At 47.3% G+C, this 27,966-nt stretch overlaps 1 protein-coding gene across 10 annotated transcripts in view; it reads right to left on the bottom strand.

Annotated features, from left to right (window-relative positions):
* Positions 1 to 17,382, bottom strand: part of Tnrc6c (trinucleotide repeat containing adaptor 6C) — a 110,889-nt gene extending 93,507 nt beyond the window's left edge. For 5 of the 10 annotated variants that reach the window (XM_087572631.1, XM_087572625.1, XM_087572626.1 and 2 more), the window contains exon 1: positions 17,137 to 17,382. Coding sequence is in view for 4 of the 10 variants with exons in the window: in XM_087572625.1 (XP_087428751.1) it covers positions 17,137 to 17,213 (77 nt within the window). In the remaining 6 variants the exon portion in view is untranslated. Of the gene's footprint in view, positions 1 to 15,215; positions 16,288 to 17,136 lie in introns of those variants that run through there. The other 5 variants (XM_087572628.1, XM_087572627.1, XM_087572630.1 and 2 more) reach the window with 2 other exon arrangements.
* Between the last annotated feature and the right edge of the window lie 10,584 nt (positions 17,383 to 27,966).

The following is a 27,966-nucleotide window of genomic DNA, read 5'->3' as shown; positions in this document are numbered from 1 at the left end:
CTGCTAGTGTGTCTGAAGACAGCTACAGTGTACTTATACAAATAAAATAAATCTTTAAAAAAAAAAAGGGAGTAGAAAGTCAAGACACCCAAGGAAAACCCTGAAACATTTGCTACTAACAATTCTTCCAAGTGTGTGCAGAGTGTCAACACCATGTTAAGCATTTTATTCTTACTGTTCACAAGCTTCTAAAATGGAGGAAACCAAGCTATACACAGACACAAAGATATGTACATGTACACACATATACATACGTACACACAGGCATCTTATTCACTGTTAAAGTTCCCAACCACCACCACATCACAGAAATTGAGCATAAGAGGCAGGTTTGTAAGTATTCCTCAAACCTTGACTGAGTTCTCTTTGTAAAATGCAGAGATTAAAACTTACTTGGTAGAGCGCTTGCCTAGCAAGCGCAAGGCCCTGGGTTCGGTCCCCAGCTCCGAAAAAAAAAAAAGAAAAAAAAAAAACTTACTAATGCTCAGAAAACATACAAATAGTCTTAACCAAAGGCTACAGTGTCTCCTCCACATTAACCAAAGGCTACAGTGTCTCCTCCACATTAACCAAAGACTACAGTGTCTATTCCACATTACTTGCTTGAAGAGTAATTTTATATATCAGCATTTGTGGATATTTTCAGGGTAAAGAAACTTCCTAGCCCACCTTACAAATTATACCAATCAATTACTATAGCCATGTGCATGAAAGGGTTAAAACAATGCCACTCTGTAGACTTGAAGCTCTTCTTTGAAATTACAAGTAATGCATATACAAGTAGGTAATTACAGAGCAGAGGTGTGACTGAGAAACAGACGACCTATCTTTGTGCTGTGTAGAAAGCATGTGCACACTGCACAGGGTACATTATTAAGTACCTCCTTCAGCTGAGATAGCAAAGGCACCCAGAAATTAAGCTAAAGTCACCTCACAAGTGACATATCCAGGAATACAAACCAGAAATGACTTTCTCAAGAGCATACTTGACAGTAGTTGTCAGAAACTAGTATCAACTGTTTAGAGAAAAATAAAAGGATACTGTGTCTTCATAGCTATTCTTAACATAAAGGACTACGCTGGAAAAAAGGTATCTAAAATACTTAACCTTGATTGTCATCTTGACAAGATCTAGAATCACCTGGCAGACAGACTCCTGGGATACCCATATGGTGTTTTCAGGGAAGTTTAACTGAAGAAGACTGTGTGTGTGTGTGTGTGTGTGTGTGTGTGTGTGTGTGTGTGTCTCCGTCCCCATCCTCAGTCCTCATGGGGAGGGGTGTCATCTTACTGGGACTAGACTGAAGGCAGAGGAGGAAGACACCTGAGCAGCAGCATTCTGCCCAACTAAGGATACCATGTAAGCGACCAGCAGCTTCCTGTTCCCATTGCCATGCCTTCTTATCAGGATAGACTACTAATAATAACCCCTTCTCTCCTTAAATCGCTTATGTCACAGCAACAAGAAAGGTAACTAGTCTACTATCTGCGTGGCTTCCCCCTCCCCTTGCCCTTTTGCTTGGCAGAATACTGTTTTACAAAGAAATGATGAAGAGTGGATGTGGTTTCTATCCATGTTTTATGGTCCAAGGCTAAAAGACAGCCGCCAATAGCTGGTGTAGTGGCCCACACCTTAAATCCCACCACCTGGGAGGCAAAGGCAGACAAACCTCTGTGAGTTTGAGGCCAGCCTGGTCTACACAGGACAGCCAGAGCAACACAGTGAAACCCATCTTGAAAAACAAACAAAAAAGAAAGCCACCATACTAACTGTCATTTTCGTGGAAGCTTCACTTGTGTACAATGCTTTCCTATATTCTCATCCTCCTCCCTCCTTTTCTTTATACCCCAGGCCTGCTTCAAACGTATGGCAATCCTTTGACCTCACCCTTCCAAGTTTTTAGCAGTACAGGGGTGAGCCAACACATGTGGATTTATATTTGCAGTTGTGCATGGTGGTACATGCCTGTAATTCAGCCCTTGGTAGGCTGAGGATATATAAATTAGGCGTTTACAGTCAGCCTGGATTATACAAGATCCTATCACAGAAAACACATTTTACTCAAAAAAAGACAAAATAATATTTGAGAGTATTACTTTCCTAAAATAAACTATTTTAATATTTCAGCTATGTACAGCTATGTATAAGGTAGAATCACAGGACTGCTATGATGACCAATCCTGTCAATCTAATCGAATGTAGAATCAACTAAAAAACATACCACCTCAGGGTGTCAGGGAGGAGACCCTCTTCCAGAGTGTGCCAGGCCCAAAGGTCCCAGGCAGGGATTGGGTACCGGTTGCTCACTGCCGTCACTGCTTGCTGGGTGTGTGCTTTTGCTCTGCTGCTGCTGTCACCTTTGAAACTGTAGAGCTCCAGGTCCTCAGCCTCTCCAGAACACAGACGGCCACTGCTGAACTGCCTCGCCTGTTGGCTGTAGGCAATTCTAATAACCACTCTTTTACACTGTCTACCGACCACACATTCTATCAGGTCTGTTCCTGGAGAGAACGCTGTCCACTGTCTTCCTAGGGAAGCCCAACTTTTAAGACAGTGCTTTTTCCTTCCACCCACACAAGCCAAAACTTCATCTCAGCAGAGAGCTATTACTCAGATTGTGGAGATGATTTTAAAAGCACATACTTATCAAAATTTACTGCCTAGCATATTTTAAACATGTACTGACTAATTTATAAAGAAAAAAATCCTTAGTATAGATGCTAAAAAAAGAGAGAGAAAATCTGGGGTGGTGGGGGTGCGATGATGGTGCACTCCTTTAATCTCAGCACTTGGGAGGCAGAGGCAGGTGGATCCCATTGATTTGGGGGCCAGCCTGGTCTATAGAATGAGTTCTAGGACAGCCAGGCTACACAGAGAAACCTGTCTGGAGAGAAAAAAAAGATAAAAAAGAAAAGAAAGCCTCGTGAGGGAGGGAAAAGGCCTTTTCTAGGCATCGTGCTTACCCTGGGGTCTCTGCAGCTCCTGCTGCACCCTGAGCAGCCGCCGAGAGATCACACTCCCTCGTCTTCTTCACACTTGTGTGCACATTTTGCCAACCCAGTAATTTTTTCAAGTCCTGATGAATTTTTCTTTAACTTTTCTTTGGCTACTAGCAAGAAGACCATTTAAAGAACCTTTGTCAACTAATATGCTTCACACATTTTCTTCTTTACATATCTGACAGTTAGCTAGGCCCAGAGGCACAGAACTAGTTTCTCCAAGACTGGGAATGAGTGACTGTCTGCCTTTGTTTCTGGGTCTTAGTCTCTACAGAGCTATGTAACTTCTCCCTACCCTCCCACTCCCCCCCACCCCCACCTGCCTCAGTGCTGGGGATGGAAAAGGCACCTTCTGCAATCGAGGAAAGCACTCCCACTGCCTAGAACTGCACTTTTAAACAGTTTACATTAGTTAAACTGATGGTTGGAAGGAAACAGCAGGTAAGCAAGAGCTGATGCTTGCTAAACACTGTCATCGCTGTGAGTCATCATGCATGACCTTATCACACAGAACATCAAAGAGCAACACTAATGCAAACATAAAGCTAAACACAATGCCTTTCATAGTTTTTCGCTAAAAACCAAACATGTCAGAAACAAAATAAAAGCATCATCAAGGGGTTGGGGATTTAGCTCAGTGGTAGAGTGCTTGCCTAGCAAGCACAAGGTCCTGGGTTCAGTCCCCAGCTCCGAAAAAAAAGAAAAAGGTTTTTTAAAAGCATCATCAATTATATTATGCATCAAAGTTCTGAAGTAAGAGACCCCTCTTGGGGCTGGAGGGATGGCTCAGCAGTTAGAGCACTGACTGTTCTTCCAGAAGTCCTGAGTTCAATTCCAACAACCACACGGTGGCTCACAACCATCTGTGATGGAATCTGATGCCCTCTTCTGGTGTGTCTGAAGACAATGACAGTGTACAGTGTACTTATATAAAACAAACAAGTAAATCTTTAAAAAAAAAAAAAAAAAGACCTCTCTCCCTCTCCCTCTTAGTGAACTTTCAGGAAACTATCTCCCAAAGAATCCTTCTGCCCATTTTCAGTCAGCACCTTCTCATGTTAGCCTCAGACATCCACTGACATACTCTAGTTCCTGAAGATTCCCCTTTCTGAAACCATCCTAGGTGTGAATTCTAGGGTCTTTATTTGGTATATATTTGTGTCGGACTGACTTGCTCAACAGTGATGGAATCAATCTCAGGGCAAGTACTTCACTGAGAGACACCACACCCCAGTTAGTATAGACTCAACTTGTTCTAGGATGATGATGTAGCTAGGACTGGCCTGGAACTGGATATATAGACCAGGCTAGCGTAACACTTAAGAGATCCACCTGCCTCTGCCTCCTGTGTACTGAGATTAAAGGCAGGCCATACATCCCATCCCATCCCATCCCATCCCATCCCATCCCATCCCATCCCACCCCACCCCATCCCATCTCATCCCATCCCATAACGGGTTCCATTACTTCCGATTATTGAGCAGTACTCTGAAGTACATTGCACACTTCTTTATACACTTACCAGTGACCCTCACCTGGACCATCTCCACCCCTCCCATTCCTGGCTTCTGACAGTGGCCACTCTCATAGGTGCTTCACTGTACTTTCAGTCATTTCCCCAGTGTTAGCCCATGCTAGCCACCTGATGAAATGTCTGTTGAAATCTCTTCTATGTTACTAACTTATGATGGCTTGTTTTGTTTTCTGTCCCAGGCCTGGGACATGTCTTTAATCCTAGCACTTGGGAGGCAGAGATAGGCAGATCTCTGTGAGTTCAAAGTCGGCCAGGGATGCAAAATGAGACCCAGGCTGGTCTCTTGACTCCTGAGCTCAAGTGATCTTCCTGCTTTTCTACAAATTTCAGTTACTTAACCACATGTCTCTCCTGAAAAGCACAATCACAAACTAAAAAGTAAAACCCAGCCAAATAAAGAAACAAACGATAACATGCTCATCCCAAAGCTGTGAGTCTCTCTGCCAGGAAGACTTTGAGGCTGACAAGACTCTATTCCTGTGAACTTCTGTGTTACAGGACCCCCTCCCCCCCAAAAACGTACTCTGATACACTGTAGACAAAAATGGGTCAAGTGAGGGAAATTGCTTTCCCACCAGGATGTGAGACTGAATAGGAAGTGGCTGAATTAGACAGAAGAAAGGCAGCATCACCCATTCATACTTGGCTTTTGTGTATCAAAGGCTCGACTTCCTTTGCACTTAGCCCATTAACTAAAGCATTCCAGTTTCAAGGTGACACAGATTCTTCCTCCTCTTCCCTTTTTATAACATATTAAAACTAGAATCCTTAAACACACTAAAAATTTTCAGTAACTTTTAAATTTTCAAATAACGCTCTAAGAAAAACCTGCTGTTGTGACATAATAAAAATAACCCACAAGCTCTATCACTAGGGCCCCGCACACTCCTGCCTAAGCCATCTTGATGCCGGTCAGGAATCTGGAGATTTACAGTAGGGCTTTCACACACGAATATGGTTCTTCTATACACATCAAAGTAAAGTTGTTCCATTTAGAGCCCCAAATGACACTGACTGGGGCTGTCAACTTCCAGCCTCACTAGAGACAAGACACTTGTGCCACTGGTTAAGAAATTGTTATGAGGGGTTGGGGATTTAGCTCAGTGGTAGAGCGCTTGCCTAGGAAGCGCAAGGCCCTGGGTTCGGTCCCCAGCTCCGAAAAAAGGAAAAAAAGAAAAAAAAAAAAAAAAGACCTAAATACACAAGAAATTGTTATGAATAGGCTAGATACTTCAGATCAAATGTGGGGTGCCAAAGACCCCCTAGATGTTAAACTTGCTAAAAAATATCACTCAGTCTAAATGAGAAAATGTAACAGGGCTATGGGAGTAGAGAGAACTGAAGACAGGTAGGCCTGGCCTTGTCTCTCATCTATAAACAAGGTGATTTGAACTGGTGATTTGAACTTAGTGACTTGAATCTGGCACTGAGGAGCACTCCTTAGCTAGTGCTATTGTGACATTCAGAATCCTTTCTTGGGCAACAAACAGCCTTTGGCTTAGCAGACTGTACACACCACTTCTGCATCCAGGCTTTCTTTACTTCATCTCTGATGTACAGAACTTCAGGACAAAAAAGGGAAAGAAGAGTGGGAACAATAGCCTTGCAAGAGGACCCAGTGAGAATTCTGGGTGTTAGCATTCTGTCTAAGCTCTGCCCCCCAGTTACCTGGCAACAGCCAGGTAAGACTGATACTATAAAAGGGGCTGCTTGCCCCCTCCTCACTCTCATGCTGTTTTGCTCCTCTCTTGCTCTTGCCTTCCTGCCCCCACTCTCCCCCCCATTCCCCCCCCCCCCCCACATGCTCATGGCCAGCCTCTCCCTCTCCCTCTACTACCCTTTTAATTCCCTTCCTCAAGCCCTGAATAAACTCTTTTCTGTACTATTCCTTCGTAGGGCTGGTCCCTCAGAGGGAAGGTATGTCTCAGCATGGGCCCACAGAGGCACCCCTTTCCCCCATACCTCACCACACCTCCATTGAACATACCCCCCCCTTATCATTTATAAACACATCACTGGGTACATCTGAATTCAGAGTATATCTGAAGGTGGAATTCTGAAACTGGCAAGTGTTAAGACTAATTTAAGATTCACTTCTTAAAAATCCACAAGTTAAAAAAAAAACTATTTGGACTTGGGATTTACCAAATCAAAGTTCTGCCATCCATCCAAGCTTAAATAGACAACACATGCAGGCTATTGAAAGAACTCTATCTGGGGACTAGAAGATAGCAGCTCAGTGGGAAGGCCCTTGCTTATTAGCATGCCTGAGACTCTCAATTGGGTTCTCAGAACCACAAACAGGATTGAATGAATAACTACATGTGAATTTTTTGGTAAGACTAGTTTTTAATAATTTTCTAAAGATTTCTTTATTTTATATATGTGAATGCACTGTAGCTGTCTTCAGACACACCAGCAGAGGGCATCAGATCCCATTACAGATGGTTGTGAGCCACCATGTGCTTGCTGGGAACTGAACTCAGGACCTGTAGAACAGTCAGTGCTCTGAACCACTGGGCCATCTCTCCAGCTCTTTGATAAGACTAGTTAACCAATAAGAAGTGATTTCAAGAAATGAATGCTGACATCCTTTAAAAGCCCTCTTACCAAGTGAGCAATGAGCTTATTAACATGTGTGCTGACCAGGCAGCTCAGCTTGGGCCAGAGATGCCTACCTTTGACTGAGCTCTTAAGTCACTGGGGCTGCACCTGAGCTGTGCAATGTGTAACTACAACAAGTCTTATTGCTGTTTTTTACTCAAACCTTAGGTTTTAATGTCTGTGAGAAATATGTGCTATTCTTTCTCAATTTCACTGGTGACATTCACTGGCAGAGCCAGGGAAAAGGAAGTACCCATTCCTCCAGGCACCAACACAAAAAAGTAATGCAAGGATCTCCACACTGTCCGCTGAGGTGGACTCACACTACCCTTCTACCTTCCTCCCAAGCAGGCTGACTAGTTGAAAACTCAGTCACTATCTTAAAAGTCAACCTGAGCAAAAGAAAAGTATCAATTTTCAACTCCCCTCTTCCCCTCATGATCATTTGTGGGAGCAGCATTACTGAAGAAATAGAGGACTCAAAGTTGAAAACAAACATACATTTATTTATTTATTTATTTATTTATTTATTTATTTATTTATTATCAGAGAAACTTCTCTAGTAACCGAGTATAGCAATCATCCCTGAAAGTATAAAGATTTAATTTTAGGAATGTATCTGTGTGAGCATAGGATATGTGTACAGGTAGCTGTGGAGGCCAGAAGAGGGAAGGTATCAGACCTGAAGCCGAAGTCCCTGGAGGGTGTGAGCCTTGCTATTGACTGTTGGAGACAGAATTCTGTCCCTCTGCAAAAACACCAGGTGCTCCTAACTGTTGAGCCATCGCTCTAGACCCTGGAAATTTTTACCTTAATATTTATGAAACACCATAGCTACTGTAAGGATTGCAAACATGAGCAGGTCACTCCTACTAAGGAATAACTCAAGTCTAATGAAGAAGTGATCGCACAACGAAGAGTTTTCACTGATGGACAACCAGTTAAGTGCAAGACTTAATGGATTCTACATGCAGTGATAGCCAAGGTTCTCCTCACCTGTCTGTGGAAGGACGACGATGTTAACCTGTTTAAAGTTTTCTCATGTAGAATGTGGCGGTGCACCTGGAATCCTAGTACTCAGGAGGTTGATGCAAAACAATGGTGCAGTCAAGGCCAGCTTGAGTCACACAGTAACACCTTGTCTCAAAAAAAAAAAAAATCCACAATAAATAAAGAGCTTCCCTATTCTATTCTGAAGGAGTAAAATTAGAATATATTTTGGGTTTGTTTGTTTTGGGGTTTTTTTTGTCTTTGTTAAACAAGAATGTATTGCTCCTGAAGTTTATGAAGTTATGTTTGTCTAACCTATAAAATGTTGTAACCTGGGGCTGGAGAGATGGCTCAGCGGTTAAGAGCACCCGACTGCTCTTCCAGAGGTCATGAGTTCAATTCCCAGCAACCACATGGTGGCTCACAACCATCTGTAAAGAGATCCGATGCCCTCTTCTGGTGTATCTGAAGACAGCTACAGTGTACTTATATATAATAAATAAATAAATCTTTAAAAAAAAAATGTTGTAACCTAAAACACAACAACAAAACTAAGGTAGCTATACTGTAATATTTATGTGATAACTCAACTCTGCTTCTGTGTAGCTTTGAAAATATTTGCTTTTTCTTCCTTTTGGTCAATAGTCCATGTCCACAGAGCTAAAAGTACATCTTGAAATGCTGTGTAAACTGTCAGTTTCTTACAGTAGAATACTCATAAAACTTGATTTCATTGACAGCAGTCACCATAATTAACAGCAGAATCGCACTCTCACCTTGTTGACTGCATGACTGGGTTTTGGAAATTTCTACCCCAGGACAAAACCTCACACAATAAGCTCTCTTGCCCCAACCATATCTACCAAGGATGCACTGTATTTAGAAGATTTCAACATAGCTTCTTAGGGACTTAATTTTAGGCCCCCAGGCACACCCTACAGAGTAGCAAGCCAAGGGCTTCACCTCTTAGAATTCCTTCCTTCTGACAACCCACAGCATCCCTCTGCATTCTGGCCTTCAAATTCTTAACATCTCTCAGTTGCACCCTATTTTCGTGCAACCCAGGCCACCTGTCTCACACAGCTAGTCACACTACCCACAATTTAAACACTACATCAAATCAAGAAATGGTCCTCATCCATCACTGCTTATGTCAAGAGCATCAACAACCATCAATAGTGTCCAAGCATGTAAACAATTATGGTTCTACCCGATATTGTCCCTACTAAGCCTCACTACCAACGCAAAGCTAACACAAAACCCACTAATAATACAAAAGCTGGGTCCCAGTGCTCATGTAGATCAGTAGGTACTCTGAGTCCCTCTGTGTCTCCGCTGTGGTGTTCCTCCAGACTTGGTTTGCTCACTGTCTCCTTGCCGAGTCATCACTTTCTTCCAAGGAAGTTCCGGCTTTGATGACCAAGACTTTTCAAGTCAAGTTTTGTGTGTCCACACCAGCACCCCATCACCCCACTTTCTCTCCTGAGTGATGGGCGTGCCCAAGACATTTCCCAAGGGCAGCTCTCCTGAACTACAAGTTAGTCTCGGGGAAAACTGCTTGGCGGTCATGGAAGACTGGGGAATACTGGGCTGGACTTCTCCAGGCATGTTTTGAAACTCACCCTTACAAACAGGATACAGTAAATATATAACAATATAAGTATACACCATCATAGATTTTTGCCAAATTCCTGTATGAATAAGTGGTTTCCTGTAACCTTTCCTGATAAGGCTCTCTCTTTACACAGCAACATCAGCAGGTTAACTCTAGGGAATCTAGAAGTCCCTTTTTTCACTGTGGCTGTGTACACTGAAAGCAGCAGCAGGGAACAAAAAGGGCTGGCATTAGAGGACCTGAGGCACATACCACAGCTGACTAATAGCCAGCAAGACAGTCTACACCAGCCAAGGTTTCTCATGACCAGAAGACCCCACTTACTAATTAGTACAAGGAAAGTCTTGGAGAGCATGCTGTCAATGCTAGCAGCAGGAAGGGTGGAACACCATGCACAGGAAGTGAGAATAAGAGTCTATTTTAAAAGCTATACGATTTCTATATGTGAGGGCTTCCAGGTACAATAAGCTTGAAATCTGAGATCTTTTACAAACTGTAGATATTATGGAAATTACTTCTTTCTCTGTTTCCACTTGCTCATCTGTGAAATGGAACCAATAATAAGAGCAACCACTTTCAAGGAGTATTGTAGATAGGAAGGACTGCATCTTGACATGGAGCCACAGTGACTGCTTGTTAGTCACGCACTCTTTAAGACTTTGCTTAAATGGAGACTGGAGTGACAGAACACTGTCCACCATTCCCACCCCACAGCAGTCCTCAGCAATTCAGTGACACCAGGGCACACAGAACCACCACTTTCTTTCCTCAGGGTGTTCCCAGACCGAAGAGAAGCTTTGCTCCAAATATCAGCCCACAGCCTCTCATTCAGAAAAAAGCTTACCAGGTCTGTTCCTTGTCATATTTTATGTTGACTATGAGGAAACAGGAGTACTCCTGCACCCCTCTCCCACAACTTCCGAACAACTCTGTTGTTGATCTCTTGCCCTAGCAAGAAGGTAATCCACGGGGCCTGAGCGTCCAGCTCCTAACTGCAGATCTAGCTTAATTCCTGCTTGCTAACTTACCTTGGATTCTCTTGCTCAGTTCAAAGAGTAATTAAAAAGAAATGATCTTTGGGAATAAAAAGTACACAATATCTTTGTCAGGCTCAACCAAACAAGTGAGTTTTGCTGTGAAGGATTTTAGTCTTACTCATCTAGACAGAACACACAGAATAGGACACATTCTCAAGAACCACTTTGCCAGGAATGTGCATTTGGTGTCAGTCTTGCCAAAAGACTGTGCATGATGGCAAAGGACTTCACCAGGGATAGTTTTCTGTGCTGAGAATAGCCTGACTTGATGCTGTTAAACTGTAGGTCCACAGCTCAAGCATTCTGAGGAAGAAAGCAGGACTCTATAAAGAATATTGTCTGCCAGAGGTCTAAAGAAGTTAGACTGAAGGCTCCTGGGGGGATCACTTATTATACAAAAAGGTGATGGCTACCAGCTTCAGTGACAGAGAACTGACAATTTAAAAACTGTTGTGGCAGAAAGGTTTATGAAGAAGCAAAATGGAAAGATCAACCAACCCAGCCTCTCTCTGGGGAAGCATCTCCCAAAGGACTCCTCAGCCTGTGACTATACATGGCCAGGTGAGCTCATGTGTTTGTAACAGCAAAGATGTGTTGCAACAAATAGGCCAAGGGAGGGGTGTATGTGGTGGTGACAACTCCATATTCTAATTCCTAGAGAAAGCATTTAAATTCATTGGCCTGTAAGAGACATATACTCCAGAAGCCACATTCTTATCCACTCTAAATCACAACTATATCATAACCGAGACTCTGAGAGCCACAAAATTCACAGGAGTACGAAGGCTGCTTTCACAGGGCTGATTCTGCTGTGGTGGTGTGCAGCTGTGAAGGCAGACTCAGGAGAGTGTGCACACTGTCTGCACTGCCTCAGGGATGTTTCATGGCTGGGTGCCCAGACTGTCTAGCTCTGCACACAACTCTATAGTGTTTTGAGGGCTACACGGGAGGAATGCATTCTTAAATTAACACACAGCTCTCCATCCCCGCATAGCCTCTTCATCCTCTGAAAGCATGTGAGGATGCCAAGAAGTCACTTTTAGTGCAATTCCAAAAATGGCCCAAATGTATGGAGTTGCAAAGCACTCAGAACATTCAAAACCTTGTTCTGTCGAAGTGGAGGATGAAAATAAACCAAACACACTCTGGACAGAGATTACCACTTATCTGTTTCACATCACTTACATGCAGTCTCTGTAAGGCTACACAATCATTTCTAGCAAGTAATCTTTGTTATTTGTAAGTAATTATACTTACAAAAAATTGTGTATAGCCTGAAAATGTGTCAACAGGAATACATTTATGTGTTAAAGTCTATTTTAACTGTAATGCATTTATGTATTTTTTTTTTTTTTGGTTCTTTTTTTCGGAGCTGGGGACCGAACCCAGGGCCTTGCGCTTCCTAGGCAAGCGCTCTACCACTGAGCTAAATCCCCAACCCCTAAAAGTCTATTTTTAAAAGGTATATTTTTTTGTAAGAAACACTCTCCTCACAACAGCACAAGTATTTAAAAGCCAACTTGTAAAAATTTATTTTTGCATAACCGAACTGGCTTAAAGAAAGTAAATCTGTAAAAATCTACCCCTAAATGCTGAATAGTTCATAAATGATACTCCACTCTCTGTACTCAAAGATGTGTCTTCAAATGCAGTGAGTAAGATGTTAGTATCTGTACATCCCCTTCACTGAAACCACTTACTTTGACAGAGGACTTTGTCACCTGCTCATCTCTCAAGCCTCCTCAGTCTGAAAGAAGCCTGAATGAGAGGTAGAGCCTATCTGACTGCCTAGAAACAATACCAGTCAAAGGAATCCAAACCCATCCACACAAAAACTGCCACCTGGCTTTTCTGGGCTCCTCTGGAACCTTCCTAGTTAGTCCTACCTGATGGGGCTCTACCTCCTGCTCCCCCACTGCACACCCCACTTGGCCCCAAGAACTGCTGTAATCCTGCCTCATCTTTTTCATGCTTTCTCCAAAGTCCTCAACCCCAAAGCACCAATTTCCTTTCTTGTAAAATTTCCTCAGGGGCTATAGAAATGGCTCAGAGGTTAAGAGCACTACTAGCTGTTCTTCCAGAGGTCCTGAGTTCAATTCCCAGCACCCACATGGTGGCTCACAACTTGTCTATAACTCCAGTTCCAGATAATCCAACACCCTAATACAGACACACAAGTGGGCAAAACACCAAGGTACATAAAATAAAATTTAAAAAATCTTATCAAATATCATCTTTGCATAGTAAGTCTTGACTAAGTCATAGTCATCACACAATCTCACACTCACACACACAATCAGACACACACACACACCTTGATCACACAATGATGATTGATTTAATTCATACTGGAGAAGGTAGCAGACTACAAAACAGCTCTTCAACCTTAACATTTTAGGTTGTAATGGAAATATAGTGCCAAAACACTTAACACATTCAAACCAAATCACCAAAAAAAGTAATGCCACTAATTTTGCCAACCCCCCCACACACACACCCCACATACACATACACACACACCTGCCCTTGCCAATGTCAACTTGGGTCCAGCAAGAGTAAGTTCACAGGCAGGACCTCTTTCTCCTTAGCTGGTGGCTCTGAATATGTGGGAAAATACAGACACTCGATTCTTAGACAGTATTACAGAAATTTTATCTTCCACATAAAGCTCCCTTCAGTGAGGAAAAAGCTGCCCCTCACCCCAGTCCTGATTTCCTCCAGGCTTAGTTCTGGGTAATAGTATTTGGAAGTACACACAATTACTTCAGTAAAGGCCACTGCATAACAAAAAGGTGGAGCAATGAGGAATACTGTCCTTTAAAGTTTCAAAAATCGGGGTTGGGGATTTAGCTCAGTGGTAGAGCGCTTGCCTAGCAAGTGCAAGGCCCTGGGTTCGGTCCCCAGCTCCGAAAAAGAGAAAAAAAAAAGTTTCAAAAATCTCCAACTAGCTTGGCTACTTTTTATCCAAGAATGTCAACTGAAACAATGCACCCTACTCCAGTACACCCAGCACTTAACTACTTATTCCAAAATGTCAAGTCAATTAAACATAAATATAAACCTGTTACAAAATAACCCTTTTTATTAAAAGTATATCTGTTCCTTACGACAACACAACACTAAACATAAAGAGGAAGACAACCATTTACTAGAGTCCCGATAACCACCAAAACACTAAAACACAAGAACCCAAAATGGAATTAAGACTAAACCTTTGCCAATCTCAGGGACTAAACTCTGACAGTTTACTAGCACATGGGAGGTCACTGTCAGATTGCTTTGGACGAGAAGCATGAGTTTAAATTCATAGTTTTAAAATCAGATCCATATAGTTAAATCATATCTGTAGAATGCACAATTTAACTATTACCTTCTGAACTATTAATTTCTCATTACTCAAAATATGAAATAAAAATAGACTCTAAGAATCTTATGAAAACACAAGTACTAAAATATTTTGGTAGGGGGAAAACTTTTCAGTATGGGTAAACAAAATCCCAACTATTCTAGATTCCTCCCCCATGAATAAAATCAATTCCATCAATGTAACAGAACCCTGTATTTAGATGCCTCATTTCCTCAATAAAAGCATCTTAATGAGTGCCACACTGAAATGTCCAAAGCAAGGCTCACCTCTTCTGTTCAGGAAAAATGTAATTTTCTTCAAGGTGCCCTCTGCCAGCCAAGTTCAACTGGCTTGGGCTGTCTTATCTAACTCGGCCTCTCATTTCGTAGGGAAGGAGGTCTGCAATCCAGGAATATAATTGCCAGCACTCCCACATAGTCCAAATTGTCCTCTGAAGTCACTCATGTCACATCTTTAGAGTCTCAACTGATTCACATAGTTACCCCAGTCCAAAAACAGTTAAGTGCATAAAATAACAGCGTATACAGTCAGGTGTCAGACGTAATGAACGGACTTCCTATATTGGCTCAAGGTAGTTTAATGTGCACACCAGATACCCAGAAAACAACCACTACCCCTGAAAGCTAGGCAGTACAATGGAGCAAACGAGCCAGGAGACTCCGACCTGCAACTCCTTCAAGATGCCCAAGTTGGCCATCAATGGAGCACCATTTTGAGTTTGAACCTATGCTTCACGCCCAGAAGCCAACGAGCAGACCATTCAAATGGAGGTTTCATCGGGCGAAGGCAAAGGTTGGAGACAACTCAACTAGTAACACACGGAGGCACCAGCACTGTCAGATGTCTCCGAACACCATAGGTGCAGCCGAGCCCCGCCGGCTCCTCCTCCCAGGGCTCCCGCACAGCATCCCAGCACCATCCTTCATCAGGATTCCTCCAGCGACGCGCACCGCGCGCGCCAACCGTCTCCTCGCCCGGCCAACGCACAGGGGGTGGGGGTGGGGTGGGGGACAGCTTCAGGTCCTCATCAGGTTTTTAACTGCTAGGGAGACATTTCTTACATCTTACCTACTTGGCGAAGCCACGGACCAAGCTATCCTAAAAGCAGAGGCAGCGTCGGGGCGCTCGGGTTTCCTAATCTGTTAACCGGGTCGGGGTAGCTGCAGCGGCGGCGGTGGCGATGCGTCCTCCTAGCACGCAGCACTCCGCAGTCCGTTTGCAACACCGTTACAAATAAATCCACCTCATTTCACAACCGCAGGGGGCCCTTGGGGTCGCCCATGGCTCACCAAACAACGCCACACTGCGGATCGGTGTATGTCACCCTTTGGAAACGCACGGTCTACAGAGGACCGTGCAAGGAGAGCGGATCTCATCCACTGCGTTAGTTTAAAGAAGAGAGAGAGCGAGCAAGCGCGGGGGGGAAGGCTAAGCGTCCGACCGCTGGGTCCCCCATCCCGATGCCGCACGCCCGGCCAGGCGCTTGCAGTCCGTGCCTCTCCTCCCGCCCGTCAGCACCGGCCGGCGCTGCACGCGGGTCGCTCGGGGCCGCCGCGCTCCGGCTCGGCCGAACAAAGGGCCCGGAGACCTCCGGGCGCAGCTGCGGCGGCGCTCTCACCTGGGCTCCGTCCCCGGCGGCGGCTCCGCGGGGCTCCGGCGGCGCGGGCCTGGCGGTGGAGAGGTCGCTCTCGGCCGCCCGGGGCCCTCTGGGGCGCTCCGGCGACGGGGGCCCGCTCAGTGCCGGCGCCGCGGGATCGAGTCCCGGCGCGGGCGGCGGGTGGGCGGCGGCACGTCCCGGCAGGTCCAGGTCCAGTGCCCGCGACGCCGCGACGCGCCCTGCTCCTCAGTCTCGACGGGCCGCGGCTCAGATGCAGCCCGGGTCTGAGGCGGCGACGGCGGCGGGCGGCTGGGCGCGGGGCCGCTCCGCTCTCTCCGCCTCAGGCTTCGGCTCGAGCGGGCCCGCGGCGGCGGCGGCCGGAGCGCGACGGCGCGGGGACCGCCTGTCACGGGGGCGGCCGGGGTGACCCGGCGGCTCTCAGGGCTGCACGGCGACGCGGACAGCGACGGCGGCTGCGGCTCCCGGGGCCGTCGCGCTGAGGTGCGGAGCTGCCACCGCGGCCATCTTGTTGCTCTAACTGACAAGAACCCCCCTCCCCCCGCTCCAGCCAGACGCGGCGCTCGCGCCCCCGGCCCCGCCCCGCGTGGGCCTCCAACAGGAAGTCGAACCGGCCCCCGGCACGTGACTCCCACCGTATCTGCATACCGGAGGGCGGGATGGCCAATCAGCGCTCTGATCATGAGCTCCGCCTCCAGACAGTACTCCCGATCCCATTGGTTCTTCCCGCAAAGACCACGCCTCCTCCTTCTCCCTTAATACCCGCCCGCGCTGTGGTTGCCCAGACCGCGCGGGGAGCGCGCGGGGTGCGTGTTGCGCGTTCTTCAGACGCCTCGGACGCGCGCCTTCCTCGGAGCTGGCGCTCCTTCCCAGTCAGAGCGGAGAGCCGTGCGGAATTCACCCGTGGCCGCTTTCCTTTCCGTTTCTGGGCACTGTGACTCCACGTTAGCGTGCGCACCAGAGGATCTCAAACTCAGTTTGGCGTAGCCGCCTCCGTTCTCCGGTTCTGCCCCCTGCCGTGTCCCGGGTTCGCGCGGCGTTTTCGCCCGGCAGCGCTGGCCCTCTGCGCAGCGGCGCCCTGAACCTGGCGCACGCACCGGCGCGCCTCCGGCCCGTGCCGTGCACACGCCCTGTACCTCCCCACGGTGCACACACGTACGTGCGCGGGCCGCGGCCTAGAAGCTCGCTGCGCGCTCCTGGCGGCAGCCTCCTGCCCCCCCTCTGCTCAGCGGCTCCCCGGGGATTGCCCCGCTGCGAGCCAAACAATCCGGGCTGCCGAAACAGCCCCCCGGGGAGGCTTGCTTTCCCCGCAGCTCCCCCACCCCACAGCGCTTGCAACCTGCCCACCCCAAGCACTGAGCTGCGACTACACACCTCGCGTTTCCTTCCTGGCTCTCGGTAGCCCGCGGTGGTCCTCCATTCCTTGGCTCCTCCTCGATATTCATATACATAATAATCCGTGGTAGGTAAGGTACGAAGCCCTGTGCGCCCCGTAGTTTCAAGTTTGGGTTCAAGCCACCGGAAGATTTTGAAAGCTCGAAATTTTCTCCATATTCATGGAAGGTGATGGAAGGAGCCTAGTTCCTCTCCACCACCACCACCCCCGACCCTGCTGTTCTGGAAGATCGCGATGCTTCTGAAAGTTGTCGGTGCTGTAAGAGGCCATTCCCTGTCTGGAAGAAGAGACAACGCTCTAGTCCCTCCAGTCCCTTCGAGACACAGTTTTGCTGTGGCCAGTGTCAAGCTTTGAAATGTTTGTGGAGGAAAGGGACACAACAGACTTCCTGCTCTCACTTCCCTTCAGGGTCCCACGAGCTCTGTACACTCCTTTCTTCTTTTATATTTTAAGCCTTCGGATCTCCAGATTCACTTTCCGAAGTCATCTTCAAACGTCTGTTGTGTTGTGTATTTTTCATCCTGAAAACCCATATCCCCTAGAAAGATCCGATCTCACACAGAGACGTCCCCTTTTCTATTCAGCGTTTTATTGACTTCAGTTTAATTTTTGACTGCCGAGAACCTGTATCTTTTGTGTGTCTCAAAAGTACAGATATTATCACATGATCCAGGAAGAAGCGTAAATAGCATCCCGCAGATACACAGCGTGCACTAGATAAACTGCTAAATCCATGAGGAGCCCAGGGTCTAGGTGGAACACTGTAAACTTCAGTTATCGGAATATTGAACCAAAGTGACATCATTTAGCATCTGTCCTTGCCATCGACTTTGTGACCATGACCTTTCCTTTCTTCAAGCTTCCTTTGTTACCATCCCCTTCCTTCGAGCTTAGCCTGGCACAACATCTCTTCCTACCTTAGATATCCAAACACCAGCCAAAAAAAAAAAAAAAAAAGGTAAAAAGGTGGAAATGAAAATTAGACTCATAGTTTGATAGATGGACCTGTGGTAGTAGAAAGAATATTTGAGGAGCTGGAAGTATGGCTCAGTGGTAGAGTCCTTGTCAAGCATGTTCAAAGCATTAGCGCATGCCCATACACACGCACCTGAATACACACACACACACACACACACAAACTTAAAGTTACATACCAATACTGAGACTGCTGAGAAAGCAGAAACAGATTCCACAGGGCTCATTATACAGTCTGCCTAATTTAATTGGCAAGTTTCAGGCCAGTGAGAGATCCTCACTCAAAAAACAAGGTGGTTGGTCGTTGCAATGCATACTTTTAATCTCAGCATCATTAAATTCAGACATCTGAATTCAAGGCCAGCCTGGTTTTATGAGGAGTTCCAGGCCAGCCAGAGCTACATGGTGAGACAAAGACAAAATTCAAGGCAGAAGACGTCTGAGGTTGTTCTCTGACCTCCACACGCATGTATATATACACACAATATACAAAAAAATACGACTACTTTCCGTGAAGATGTTCAGGAAGGTAGCCTGTCTCCTAGAGACCTTCCCAGAGGACCTACAGCCTGAGCCTTGAGGGAGGTCAGGGAAACAGTAACAGAAGCTCACGGAAGGACACCGAAGAGAGAAGCAACAGCAAGCAGCAGGGAGACAGGAAACTTGGAGCACTGTGTTGTCTGTGTCTGCAACAGCTGAGGAATAGGTGATGGGTGGGGACAAATCACAGAGAGTAAGTCACGCTGCTGAAGACAGCAGGGCTTTGGATACTGTGAACTCTCCTAAAAAATGTGGCCGATAATCTGGATCGGAAGGCCCACATACATCAGCTGGGGAGGAGCCCAGTAAAGTTTTGTGGACAGGAGCCAAGCAATGGAGAATGGCAGTGGAAGTCAGACAGAGAGGATGCACTCGAAGATGAGGCTTACTTAGACTCTGGTGTGCTTAAGGAGGACTCGTGGGGCAACAGAGATGAGGCTGTGTATGGCCTAGTCTTAGTAGGTGGTGGGTAAAGACTGAGGTAGAGGCCATGGTAGAAACAGAGGACTTGGGCATGCTCGGGTCTATCCTCAAAGACTCGGGGTGAGCCACAAGATGACTGGCAAGTCACAATGAGGAGGTCATCCACACAGGGTCCTGAGCACTTCACAAAGCCCAGTCATCTGAACCCTGTGATGACAGGCGGGTGGCTTAGAGGTACTGCCATCTCTCTGATTCGGTGCCACCAAATTGGTAATCTGGTGTACCCTGGAGAGAGATAAGGAGAGTCAAGTTTCAGGCTTTAGAGGAAGGAGAGAGATTAGATGGCAGGCTGGAGGCTTCCATAGGCTTCTTCGCAGCTTTGGTACTCAAGGTAAAGCCAGTGAGTGGTAAACGAGGAATGGGCCTTTCTATCACAACTGGGAACTCCCAACTTCGCTATTTGAGCTCACTCCAGACCAGCCTCTCTGATCCCAATACTCACACTGAGCCAATATTTGCAAGAACTCACACAGACCAAAACCAAATAGGCATCCATCCGTCTCAAGCTCTGCCTGCCTGGACTGCCGACAGTCAGGGCGTGGTCAATATAAAAACAATTCTGCCTCTTTGGTTCTCCATTTCTTCCCTGGCCCTTTTCTGTCGCCCCTTCCCCCTTTCCCTGTCTGTGGCAATCTTTTTCCGCCTCGCCCCTTTGAGTGCTGGGGCTATAGGCGGGAGCTGCCATGTCTATGTGGGGTTTGTTGTTGCTTCCTCCCTCCCTCCCTCCCTTCCTTTTTGTTTTGGCGGTGGGAAGATAAAGCCTTGAACTCAAGCTGGCTTTGAACCCTCCTTCCTCCTGCCTCAGCCTCTGAGTGCTAGAGTCACAGATGCTTCCACATCCATCTCCACCGTCACATTTGTCAACAGTGTCACATTCTTCCTTCATAACTTTTCTGACCCGGCGTCACGACGTCTCGCTTCAGTGGGTGGCTCTTGTCGTCAGGGTCACGATTGCTGTGATGAAACACCATGACCAAAAGCGAGTTGGGGAGGGAAGGGTCGATGTGCCTCATAGGTCCAGCTCTGGCTCTTCTGTACCACCCCCCTCAGCCTCTAGTGTTCCTGCCCCTCCCATAAGATCTCAACACCGCAATACTCTCCAAAGTATAGGAGTTTCTAGAAAGGTTGGAAGTTTCTAAACAGGTAAAAACAAACACAAGATGAATAGATTGTCCCTTAGGTGAGAAGGAAACACAGTAGAGAGCTAGGCTGGAAGCAGAGCGTGTTGAGCCGGAAGGCTGGGCTGGAGGGACAGCTCAAAGCGCTTGTGTAGCATGTCTGAGCCCTTCAGGTTCAATTCCCTAGCTTCACAGAAACAAAGGAGAGAGCCATCCGGTTAGGAGTTAGAACACGGCCACTGGAAGTTTGGGGCAGGAAGGTGACATGATTAAAGCTGCCCTAAGCGATGGCTTCCTAGGCTGTCCCGTGGCAGAAAATCAGAGTGAGGGTCATATGGCTGCTCAAACAATCGGTCATTCACTCGGTTCATCATCATTCATTTGTTCTTTACTTCCTTCCATTTCCGTCTGAGTCCTGGTGACTGCTTGTCTCTCTCCCTTGCGCTTCAACCTCCCTCTCCCGACTGCCATTCTATCCCGCCTGGCACACAGTAGGTATCTAATAACTACTTGTTGAAAGAAGAACAAAGGGAAGCTCGGGTGGGACAGCAGCAACGATAACACAAGTGGAGACATTTCAGAGAGATGTAGACTCGGCCACTATGGAGGCTAGGCCGTCAGGGCCCAGTTACTCCACGTGATGGGCTCCTGTGAACATCGGTTCTGGGAATGAGCTGCACTGGATGGGGGCTTGGCACGCTTGACGTTTCTCAGATAGTGCCTACCACTGTGCCTCTGTTACTAACACCCGTCCAAGGGAGGCTCAGCCTTCAGGGTGCCTCCCTTCTCGCCTCTTGCAGCTCCTGCTTCAGTGCCGTGTGCCATGGCATTCGCTCGCTGTGTCTCCTCCCTTTGGTCATTCTCCTGTAAAAGACAGGGCCAGAGAGCATCCCTTCGGTCAGCTTCGTTTCTGAGAGCAGCTGGAGATTCACTTACTTTTATCTTATGTGCGTGTTTTTTCTGTGCATACGTATGCGCCTTGCTTGGTACCCTCAGAAGCCAGGGGAGGATGTCAGAACTGGAGTTACAGAAGGTTGTGGTCCACTGTATGGGCGCCGTGAACTGCTCCATCTCTTCAGCCCCTTCCTAAACTGTTTTTTTTTTAAATTATTTATTTATTTTAGGTATAGGATACATTGTAGTTGTCTTTTTTTTTCTTTTCTTTTCTTTTTTTCGGAGCTGGGGACCGAACCCAGGGCCTTGCGCTTGCTAGGCAAGCGCTCTACCACTGCACTAAATCCCCAACCCCTGTAGTTGTCTTGAGACACACCAGAAGAGGGGCATCAGATCCCATTACAGATGGTTGTGAGCCACCATGTGGTTGCTGGGATTTGAACTCAGGACCTCTGGAAGAGCAGTCAATGCTCTTAACCGCTGAGACTTCTCTCCAGGCCCCTAAACTGTTTTAAATGGTGCCAGCAGACTAGCTTAGTAGGTGGAGGCACTTACTACCAGGCTTAACAGCCTGAATACAGTTCCATGGTGGAGAGAGTCAAGTGTCCCAGGTTATTCCCTCACTTCCACATGAGTGTCGTAGCACACACACACACCACACACACACACACACACACACACACACTCACACACACTAGTAAATGTAATGTAAAAAATTTAAGGGCCAGCAAGATGGCTTGATCTATCGATAAAGGCTCTTACTATCGCTAAGCCTGAAGACCTGCGTTTGGTCCTCAGGACCCACTGATGAGGGAAGGAGAGAACCAACTCCAGGAATCCATGACAGGCACATACTCCCTACCGCATCACAAAAAACTCGTAAGCTAAGTAATACAATTTAAAAACTTAAAACTTTAGAGACTATTATAAATGCCTAGGAAGAGGCTGATGTTCTTATTTTCCCATAAATATTTGTTGAATAAATGCAGAAGGAAAACAAAGAGGTTTTCTTTGGCTGTCCTGGGTGGTGTGAGGCCAAGCTCAAATGCCTGCTGTGCTCTGCCGGGGCTAGAGTCCCACTGGCTTCCCCTCCACTGTTCTATGAAAGAGTCTCGTCGATTCTACGTGAGCAGAACAGTGTCTGTGTGGTGGGCTGTGGACTCTCCAGTGTGTGGCACACTCCAGGTATTCAATAAACATTTGTTGGATTAAGGAACGAATGATTCCCTACCAGGTATTGCCGGTTCACCTACGCATGTGGCATTGAGGTGGAAGTCTGTCTAAATGACCTCAGAAGCTGGGCATCTGGAACACGTCTGTAGTCCCAGAAATGGGAAGGTAGAGGAAAGAGAATCAGGAATTCAGATTCATCCTCAGCTACACAGTGAGTCCTGGGCCGGCCTGTGGGCTATGTGCAAAACCGTCTCAATAAACTAAACAGGGCTGGACAGATGGCTCAGCAGCTAACAGCACTGGCTGCTCTTCCAGAGGACCCAGGACTGATCCCAGCCTCCACAGGATGCTTCACAGCCACCTGTAACTTCATTTTCAGAGGATTCCACACCTCCTTCTGGCCTCCATAGGTACCAGAACACGTGTGCACACATTTGCAGACAGAACTTGACACATGTCATGTGATAAAAGGTAACCAAAACACAGAGCCAAACAAACCTGCTAGAAGCAAAGGGAGTGTGTGTCAGGCAGCAGGGCAGGAGTTGGGTGCTGGGCCCCAAAGATGGCGGCTTGGGTGACCAGCAGATATCTGAGGCAGTTTGCAGAATGAGACCTGTTTGACATCAGACTCTCAGAGCTTCAGTTCCTGCTGGAACCAACAGAGTGACTAATGAGAGGAATAGGCCGGAACTCCCCTGGCTTGTTGCAGCTGCCCTACCTTCAAGCATCTGAGAAAGAGGAGCAAGTTCACCAAGAGCCCATCGTCACACTCTGTGCCAGTTTTCTGGGTGTGCACGATGCGTCATCACCACCAGACACAGGGCTCCCTCGTCCTTAGTCCACCCGTGTCCCTTCTAGAACACAGTCTTAGCTAGGGTTTCACTGCTGTGAACAGACACCATGACCAAGGCAACTCATATGAAGGACAACATTTAATTGGGGCTGGCTTACAGGTTCAGTCTGTTATCATCAAAGTGGGAGCATGGCAGCATCCAGGCAGGCAGAGCTGAGAGCTCTACATCTTCATCTGAAGGCAGCTAGCAGAATACTACTTTCCAGGCAGCTAGGATGAGGGTCTTAACATCCACACCCACAGTGACACACCTACTCCGACAGGACCCCACCTTCCAATAGTGCCACTCCCTAGGCCAAGCATATACAAACCACCACAAATGTAGTCTTTGTTTTAGAACCATTACTGAGGTCTGCTCTGTAGAAGCCAGGTCGCAAGTGCCAGTATCCTTTTGAGAAGAGATGGTGACTTGCCGAGGAGTCGATCTGCCCCTCTGGAGGCAATGCCGAGTCCCCCTCACATTTGCTCCTGGCCATGTGCACCCCAATAGCTCAGACATGTATATTCAGCTGAGTGTTCACGCAAGCATTCATGCACACGTGGCTAGAGCCAGAGGGAAGGGGAAGAAAAACACAAGCCCAGTGACATTCAGAGGTTGCCAGGCGTCTAAATTTGGAATCTGGTGTGATCTGGAGTCAGCCAGCGGTCCCGAGCGTTCGTCTCGAACAGCCCGGGCAGGGTTCCCAGTGGCTAGTTGTCAGACCATGGGTATAACATGACACTAAACCGAGGGGGAGGCTAGATAATGAAGCTCCCACCCCACCTTCTCACCATAGCGACCACTTGTCTGTTTGCTAGGCTCTATTCTTTCCAAATAGAAAATAATGAAAATGTAGAAAGTTGGAGAGATGAACAATGCTCTATTGTCCCCAGCCCTGAAAGATGCCTATGTTCACGAGAGTGTTCCCAGTTGGGTGTGGTAATGTGTGTGGTGGAGGGAGGAGGTCAGGAGTTAAAGGCCAGCCTCAGCTACGTGTAAAGCTTACTTCGGGCTGGGCCGTATGGAAATCTGTCTCTAAAACCAAACAAGCTGTTGTTGGTGGCAAACATCTCTGATCCCATCACTCAGGAACAAGAGGAAGGCAGATCTCTGAGTCAGAGGCTAGCTCAGTCTACATCGTGAGTTCCTGGATAGGCAGGACTACCTAACACGATCTCCTTCCAGACTCGTGTCTGGGCATAGTTTTAGAAACATAGAAATGAGGCCGGGCAATGGCTCAGTGGATAAACGTCTGCAAGTCGAGTATGAGGACTCGAGTTTGGATTCCCAGACCCCACATAAATGTTTGCTGGGCATGACAGCCCTCCTGCAATCCCAACACGGCATCCTAAGAAGCTGGGCAAGAACAGCTAAAGCAGTAAGCACTGGGTTCTGTGAGAGACCCTGCTTCAGGAGGCAGAGACAACTGCTATCAACCTTAGGTCTCTTCACACCCATGTACCTCTTCTGGGTTCTGTAGGCTCCTGCACACAGGATGCTCATAAACTCATACAAGTGAATATACACACAAAACAAACGAATCTTTAAAAAGCAAAGTTTTCACATTGCCGTTGCATAAAACTAACCAGGACAAGCTCCATAGTGACTGAAGTGACACACCATAAGTGGTCACCCAGTGTCCGGGGGTCTGCAAGGGACGAGTAGCTGCTTTTACTGTGACGTCTACTGTAGCTGGAGTTTTATGTGCTTTAATCTGTGATTTGGCTGTTTTGTTTCCAGGGCCTAGACAAGAGCCTCTCACACAGTAGTTACTCAATAAATCTCAGAGGAAAGGAATGAATAGCCAAATCGGCCAGCTCCAGTTTCAGTGAGAGACCCTGCCTAAAACATATAAGATGGAGAACTATCCTGATGTAGACCTCTGGACCACACACACACACACACACACACACACACACACACACACACACACGCGCGCGCGCACGCACACGCACACACACACGCACACACACACGTAGGTGTATACACATGTATACACACATACACACTCATATACACACACGTACACACATGTATACACACGTCCTCCTCAGACTCCTGCATGTGCGCACACACACACACACACACACACAACCACACCCATGCACGCACGTACAGCATTGATCCAGCTCTGCAGAGAAGACGTGCCACACAACTTTAGGAAGTTACCCCAGGAAGAGCACAGCCTTTGGACAGTTCCACCGACAGGGTACTGTCGCAGAGTGATGACACAGGACTCAGAGATGACCCCATGCCATCTTTGGTGTTCATTAGTCAGCAGAACAGAAGAGATCTCTTCAGACCTTGAGGGACCAACTCAGACTCCTTTGCCCCAAGACTTAGGTGGAAAATCCACTGGGGCACAAGCAGGTCTTTATGTGCTGATTTCAAACATAGCTCTTTTCTTTTTCTTTTTCTTTTTTTTTTTTCAGAGCTGGGGACCGAACCCAGGGCCTTGCACTTGCTAGGCAAACGCTCTACCACTGAACTAAATCCCCAATCCCCTCAAACATAGCTCTTGACTTGCAGCCCATACAATGGGCCTCTGTGTTTGTCCCCAGAAGGCAGCACAGATCTATAGCAATGACACATGTTTTAATTTTTTTTTTTCCCCAAAGCACCAGACCTGAGATCTCAGCAGAGTTCTCTTTGGAGCATCATGTACTTATCACTAAAAGACCTTGTTATACATTGTCCTCAGAGCTGTGGTGACATCTTCCCACCACCTGGAAGGCTGTTGTCCCTTTTGTAGCCTTCTGGGATGCACTGCAGACTAGAGGCAAGCCAAGGATATAGGGCAGTGACTCTCAGCCCAGGCGGTTTCCCTGGGCTGGGCTGCTACCAAGGGCCTGGAGTCCAGCTGGGACTCCAAGTGCAATGGCTACCAGGGAAGAGGCATCTTCCACCTGTGCCCAGCCAGCAGCAGGCTTTGCAAGGCTTAGCATGAGGACAAGGAGGTTCCTGGAGCTATTGATAAGAGAAGATTCCCACCTACTTGCTGCAGGAATGTGGATGCGTGAAGCTTTTCAGGTACATTCAGGGTTCCAGCAACACCTCCCTTTGCATCTGGACTCTGCCCATCAGCAGAAAGCAGAGAGGGTAGCTGAGCCAATGACTGTCATTTCTGAATGAGAGAGAGACAGACAGACAGAGATAGACAGAGACAGACAGGCAGACAGAGACAGACAGAAATAGAGACAGAGAAACAGAGACAGAGGGACAGACAGACAGAGACACAGACAGAGATTGAGACAGACAGAGACAGACGGACAGGGATAGAGACATAGAGACAGACAGACAGAGACAGCGATAGACAGAGACAGACAGACAGAGACAGACACAGAGACAGAGACAAAAATAGAGACAGACAGAGACAGAGAGACAGACACACAGACAGAGACAGACAGACAGATAGAGACAGATAGAGACAGACATAGAGACAGACAGAGACAGAGATAGACACAGACAGAGACAGACAGTCAGAAATAGAGACAGAGAAACAGAGTCAGAGGGGCAGACAGACAGAAACACAGAGACAGAGACAGAGAGAGACATAGAGACAGACAGACAGAGACAGAGATAGACAGAGACAAAAATAGAAACAGACAGACAGAGACAGAGACAGACAGACAGATTAATGAATGAACGGACTCTAATGATTGTGGGGCTGGTAAGAATCAGGACCGGCCGGGATGAGTTGATGTTGGATCTTGATTGCAGAGGTAGGGGCAGAGTTCATTCTTTATTGGGGAATCTTGGGCTGCTTTTGTTTAAGGCCTTCATCAGAATGGCTGAGGTCTGCGGCGTTACAGGGAGGATGAGCTTTATTTAAAGCCCCCCTGACTTACGCGCTCCTCACATCTGGGCAGGGGCTGCAACTCAGCAGGTGTAGCACTTGCTTAGCACACGCAAGAACCTGGGTTTGATCGCTGGCACCCCGTAAACTGTACACAGTGGCCCTTGCCTTGGAAGGTGGAGGCAGAAGGACCAGAAGTTCAGAGTCACCCTTGGCTACACAGTGAGGTCACCATGATATGTAAGTGGTGTTTAACCAAACAACTAAATGCCATACTTCAGCCAAGTCACAGTCACATAAAACCAACCAGGGCGACCTCCATAGTGCCACAGACCTGCATAGGCCACCTCTGGATGGTCACTCAGTGTTTGGGAAATCCCACACATGGTGAGTAGCTGCTTTTTCTGTGACGTCTACTGTAGCTGGAGTCCTCCGTGCTTTAATCTGTGATTTGGCTGTTTCGTTTCCAGGGCCCGGACAAGAGCCTCTCACACAGTAGCCACTCAATAGGTCTCGGGAGAAAGGGATGAATAGGAAAGATGGCTGTCCACAGGCAGAGCCTGAACCTCTCAGGAGGCGCTTTCATGTGTGAAACTGCGTGAGATGGCGCAGGTCCTGAGCCTGCTGGCACACGAAGCTGGCCCTGCTAGCTGACATCACCTCAAGAGCGCTTTAATCACTACGGTCACTGTTGGGTTGCAGACTGTTCCTCCCACACAGCAGACATGGGACTTGCCGGAAGGTTGGGGCCGTTCCAGTTAGCTGGGTTCCCTGGTGCCTGGCACAAACCAACCAGCTCCATAAACTCCCAAGTGATGGAACAAATCAGTCCACAATTCTAATTGCTCTCCACAGGAGTAAATGCACACCAACGGTGCTGAGGTGGTCCACGCCGCCTGTCCCCTCGTAGTGACCATACTGAATGCTTCTTGCACATTCCTGTCAGTCTCTTTCTGTCCCAGGCCTGGGTGTCTGCACAGCTCCCTAAATCAGGGA

Source organism: Rattus norvegicus, chromosome 10 (genome assembly GCF_021556685.1).
Source record: "Rattus norvegicus strain SHRSP/BbbUtx chromosome 10, alternate assembly SHRSP_T2T, whole genome shotgun sequence".
Classification (NCBI taxonomy): domain Eukaryota; kingdom Metazoa; phylum Chordata; class Mammalia; order Rodentia; family Muridae; genus Rattus; species Rattus norvegicus.
Note: the sequence above shows the minus strand (reverse complement) of the source record. Positions and strands in the feature narration are given on the sequence as shown.